This window comes from Pieris rapae, chromosome 7, assembly GCF_905147795.1.
Source record: "Pieris rapae chromosome 7, ilPieRapa1.1, whole genome shotgun sequence".
In the NCBI taxonomy this organism is placed as follows: Eukaryota; Metazoa; Arthropoda; class Insecta; order Lepidoptera; family Pieridae; genus Pieris; species Pieris rapae.
In genome coordinates, this window is record NC_059515.1 from 7,149,494 (window position 1) to 7,155,347 (window position 5,854).

At 33.8% G+C, this 5,854-nt stretch overlaps 1 protein-coding gene across 1 annotated transcript in view; it reads left to right on the forward strand.

Annotated features, from left to right (window-relative positions):
- LOC110996942 (all trans-polyprenyl-diphosphate synthase PDSS1) overlaps positions 1–3,316 on the forward strand; it is a 34,642-nt gene extending 31,326 nt beyond the window's left edge. The window contains exons 7-8 of the mRNA XM_022264848.2: positions 781–975; positions 1,525–3,316. Coding sequence (XP_022120540.1) covers positions 781–975; positions 1,525–1,746 — 417 coding nt within the window. The 3' untranslated portion in view covers positions 1,747–3,316. The remainder of the gene's footprint in view (positions 1–780; positions 976–1,524) is intronic.
- Positions 3,317–5,854: the final 2,538 nt, after the last annotated feature.

Genomic DNA, 5,854 nt, shown 5'->3' on the forward strand with positions numbered 1-5,854 from the left:
GTTTTTATGCCACGTTTTCATTATGTAATAAATTTGTGTCTCTCATACATTCACGAAAATTGCATTTATGAAAAATTATTCCGTCTATTTATTTGCTGTTTTTCCACTAAAATACTCTTTTGTCTCTTTCCGTCGCATTGCGTTTACGCTGTGATGACAAGTGACAGATGCATACTTTAGATAAATTTACAATCGATACGGCGGCGTATCTCTATTGAGTACTAAATTCATTCCCCATAATTCACAAGTGTTTTTCAACTACTTGAAAGAAAGAAAGAAAGAAAGAAATAACTTTATTAGACACAAAATACATTAACTTATAACTAGACTATAATTTTATGTTTTAATTTTGATAAGAGCCCTCTAGTGGCGCGTTTAAATGTATAATCCTCGACTAAAGCGCCATCTTAGTGGCTCCCTGCCCTATGCATATAGAGATTGTGAAAAGAAAATTTACAGTTTCTTGCCTTGTAGCATACTATATAATATATATATATATATATCGATGCAATAAATGAGTTGCATAGACTAAACAAAACGTAACATTCTTGATCAATGGGAAAAGATTCCTTTCAAAATGTTCAAGAAATTGGCATCGTGTAAATGAGCTTTAACTTTTGTTACGTTGGGTCATACGGGTTACGTCACTATAGTTTGTTTGGCTGTAATCTTAATATTGTAATAAAGTAAATATGCAACAATCCAAAGTATGTAATTTTTGTGAACTCTAATGCACTGTTAGCGGGTTACGGGATTCAAACAACAAAATATTAATCGCAGGTGGCGCTGCTAAGCGGCGCAGACGAAAGCACATGCGAGCTTGCGTTCCAATATGGACGTAATGTGGGTCTCTCTTTTCAACTGGTTGATGATCTATTGGACTTCGTGTCTTCAGCGCAAGCAATGGGAAAGCCCACTGCCACCGACCTAAAACTTGGCTTGGCTACTGCGCCGGTGCTTTTCGCGTGTGAAAAGGTTTGTTTATTTTATTAATTGCAAAATGTGTACTTTTGAGGGCTTAACTTAAGCTTAACTTTTTCTTATAAAGAACCAGATGTGTGCAAAGAACACTTGTCAGAAGAGAAACTTCTTTGTAAATTAATTATTACTAAGGTAAAAGCCCCAATAGATGATCATGTACCAGTACATGAACACGCCATGTATTTATATACATTTCTATATATACACTACACACTGTATACGTGCTAATGATAAATAAACAAAAATCTGCGTTTACTGCACAAGACGTTAAGCGACAGAATTGCCATCTAAAGTTCTGATATGTAACTACTAAACGAAAACATCAATCAATAGCGTGTATTTTTCTCGATCTCCCTTTCTCACTCTCTCTCAAACGGTTTCAATCGCTCTCTCCTTTTTCTTCCACAAAAACGCTGCACATCTTCGTGACATACCGTAAAAAAATACCCCCATGCGCCTTAAGAAGTTTCACTTTAAAAATCGGTTTATTTGTACTACATTATATTTAAAATAGTTTTGTTTTAAACTTCACTCTTTCCACAGTATCCCGAACTGAATCCAATGATAATGAGGCGGTTCCAAGAGGCCGGTGACGTTGAGAAAGCCTTCGAACTGGTGCACAAATCGCGTGGTCTCGAGCAGACCCGCTTCCTCGCTCGCAAACACGGCTTAGAGGCCGCACGCTTAGCCTCTGAACTCGCGGACTCGCCCTACCAAAAAGGCCTAGTTGTTACCACCGACCTCGTGCTTAATAGGATCAAATAGAGGGACTTAAAGATAAGTGTAGTATAGGGAACTTGGTAATGATGCCCGAGGAAGATTTGCGGTACAAATGTACCGATAGGCCGGGAACTCACTGAAGGTTAGATTCTGTTTCATGGAAAAGTGGTGATTTTTTTTTCAATAAGCTTTATTGTGTTTTGAACTGTAATTTAGAAATAGGGTTTTGTTTAAAGGATTATCACCGTTAATATGCCTAAAATGTTCTACCTTGCTATAGTTACGATATTGTAAATTATCTTCAAATATTGGTTTCTAAGTGTTTATTCCTCGGGCGACTTTACAGAACCGTAGAATTATGATATTTAGAAAGGCATCCACAGTTCTCTTGAAGACGGAACTTAAAGACCTGATAAGATCGATTCGATTTAAGATCAGTTTTAATTGCGACACGTTTGTTACCTTGGTCTGAAGTCTATCACTGACATCGCTAGACTCCTTTACCTTTGTTCAATAACATTTTACCTTTTTAGTTAAAGGTTCAAATGGAAAAGAATTCTGGATACCTTTTTTGTGAAGGTGACGAGAAATTATTGATAATAGATTATATACGAGAATGTGTGATTGATGATTGAATGTGTATCCATATATCGCGTGTGTGACAGTATATGATTATTTCGATTTGCGCCATCTAGTATCGAATTCACGCTTCAAACCACAGATTATACAAAGTTTTATTAGATTGCTTTCGGAAACATAGACTATCCTTTCTGTGACCTGATTTATGTTAAGTTTTCTCTTGTAAAACTGTAAACGCTAGGGCGTATTTATAACGGTTTATTGATGTGAATAACACTAACCCGAGTGCTTACAATTGATCTTGTTTGTCGCCAAATATCGCTATAATCATTGTATGATGCTCAACTTTTCTTATAATTTGCGGAAAAGGCTATTTTAGTTAATTTCGATGTATATAGATGTATTTAGTACTCTTTCTGACGTGCAATGAGATTTGAAAACTTACTGTATCACAAAATTGTTTTCTCGGTTTTTTCTGTATACTGGGAATGATTGGAGTTACCCACAAGTATCTTCAGAACCGATTACCTCAATTTCTTTATATACACGTTAATAAGAGGCGTATATGTATTCTTATAGTATTACTGTTATATTTTTGCACAATTAAGAGTTTTAGTACAGTTAAAATTGATATTATTGTAAATAATGTATGAAATAACGTTGATATTACGAATTTACGATTGTCGTAAAAGTGCACGTAGCACATATACTTAACAAAAATACATATAGTCATAATGTTATATGTTTGGAGCTCGACGACCGATTATCATCGCATATTTTATCGCTTTAATTTATACGCCCATATGATATTTCTTATTGTAGCGATATTGTATGTAATCGCTGAGGTCGTTGTGTCATGGGAAGTTGTATACATATATAAAGGGAGACGATGAATTTTATTTATATTATGTATGTAGTCATGTATGTAGCTCATATTGTTTGTAAATACTTGATGTGTAAAGTGCTAAATCATGAATAATTTTATAAATAATAGTTACAGTCACATTGTTTTATTTAAATAAATATGGTTCATTTATGACTATATTTTACTCAATGAAACCCTTACTTCCTCTTTAGCTTATCTGATACTACTATTAAATTTTCAAATTGGACAATGATAAGTTATCAAGTAACCAAATTAAGTATTAAAAAATTGGTTGTCTGTAAAGTCATAAGAAAATACTGATGGAATGGTTGCATTTTTCAAAAGAACATTTTAATTTAATTTATTTGATAGATATTTTGTATGGATATAGAAAAAGTAAACGGTAATCACAATTGAATTGATCAAGTTACATTTATTTGTACGCATAATACAATTATGTCATTTTTTTAACAAACGAACGCGGAGGCCGATTGTGCTTCTTTGTCGCTTCTTTGTAGCTTGTCGCTCGTTCCCTGCTCTCGTTTGTACTTCAAGCCTTAAATGTAACGCCTCAGAGCGAGGTAACGCCGCATGCGTCATTTTATTTCGTGCGTGCAGCCAGATCCATCGTTTTATAAGACGTTTTCACGTCAAAATAAAAATAAATCAGTGGCGCTATAACCTTTTTTTAGCTCTGGGCGGGATTTAATGATCATTTGTCAATCTAATAAGCAAGTAGGTGATCAGCCAATGCCTCACAAATGCCGTCGATTTTTTTGATGTAAGCCCGTTTCCTCCTTCACGCTTTCCTTGTAACGCTTCCAATGTAAACAAACATTAATTTCTTGTTTAGATTCTGAATTGACGTCTTCACATAATTCAACTTTGTAAATATGTTCTTGTAAATAAAAAGAAACTATGTGCCGAGGCAGCGGCTAAATGTAACAAAAATGAATTTAATTCAAAGAGCGAATGTACTTGGCGGCTGCTGAATCTCTGGTACTGTCCATACATACACAATAGAAAAATATTATAAGTAAACTAAACGTCGATATCAGATACTATAAAATGAAGTTAGTTTTATAAATAGAAAATTCGTCTTTCATATACTGCATTAACCTAACTATGGCCTAACGGTTAAGCGTGCGATTCTCAACCGCACCCTAGCTATACAGCCATGCTATAGGTATTAAAAGGATGGCAACGCACTTACGAGCCTTCTGACAAGGTGAGATTCCATCAAATGAGCATCCTACCCGTTTGCTCCCTGTTACTTAAAAATTAAATGAATCATTAATGTATTGACAATTGTATAGATTTTAACCATCTAATTATACAGGATATCGACTTCATACATTTATCGCAGTACATATATTCTCTTTGAAGTATTAGTATATTGAGTACAATGTATCGTGCTTGCGGATATTGATCGCCTCGTGACAGGTACGGCCCGGTCGGTGTTTCCGAAAAAATACTTACAATATATAAAAAACCTTCGTTCAAACCTGCAATGTTCTTTATAGGTCAAGTATCATTCTAATTCAGTTTTCGATCGTTCTACTGTAAATACTAAACTAATATTGTTACGTTAACAAAGTAATCAAAATAAATTAGTAATAATAAAAATTGGCGTTTATATAAGCCCTAAATATACAGGTACCCTTTTTATCAATACGGTGTTATATCTATGAAATAACTATTAATATATTTACTCTCAAAGTGTCCTTAAAAAGGAGCCACAATATATGTTGAATATAATTGTGTTTTAAGAACGCCTACACAAAACTGCTTTTGTTGGTAATTTACTAATAATATATTTTAACAGATTGTGTAGTCTGATATATCTCTGTTTGTTAAAGAGTGTTTTTCGGATACATAATTTATATCGCTCAGATAATTTGCCGTATAAATATATTTAATGACAATTTACATTCATAAACGATATTATGTATACATTAAATATAGTTCCGTTGAAATATTTTGCAAGTCTCAATTCTTACATGCAATGCGTGGGTTCATAAGATATTCTGTTTGTATACAAGGTTATTTGGATATTTTTATTATATTATTCATCGATGGATTGAACTTGAGTTATCTATACAACTGATAAAGTACTTGTAGTATTTTGAGTCACCCTTCATGAAAATGTTTTATTGGAATTAGTACAATTGATTTAACAGTAACTTTATTTACCAATTCTTAAATGTGAGTATCCATGAGCGACTGTATCACTTAACATCAGGGGAGCCCGTTTGCCCCTGTTATATCTCATAACATAAAGTGTCGAAATTTATCATACAAAACAAAAAAACCCCTGTGTTAATATGTGTTAGTTAACCTTCGGTCTAGGCCTCAGATTTCCGTATCTGTGTCGTGAACATTTATTTTGTTTAATAGGCAAGTTGGTGATCATATTTCTGTGCCTTGTTCGAGTTTTGGGTCTAAGGTCACCTCACGATGTTTTTCTTCACCATAGGAGCGAGTGTTGAAAAGGCACATAGAAAGAAAAATTGGTATTAAGCCAACACTAAAGCTATTTATTAGTTATTTGTATTACACAAGTGAAAAATAATAAAAACATTCGAAAGAAAACTAACAATGGAAACATTTCCTTAAGCGTGCAACTTTGAATTTATTCAAACGTAAGGTCATTTCAGAAGCAAAGTTGGCAGTTGTAAACGGATAGCTACAGCCTACATTCGTTTTATT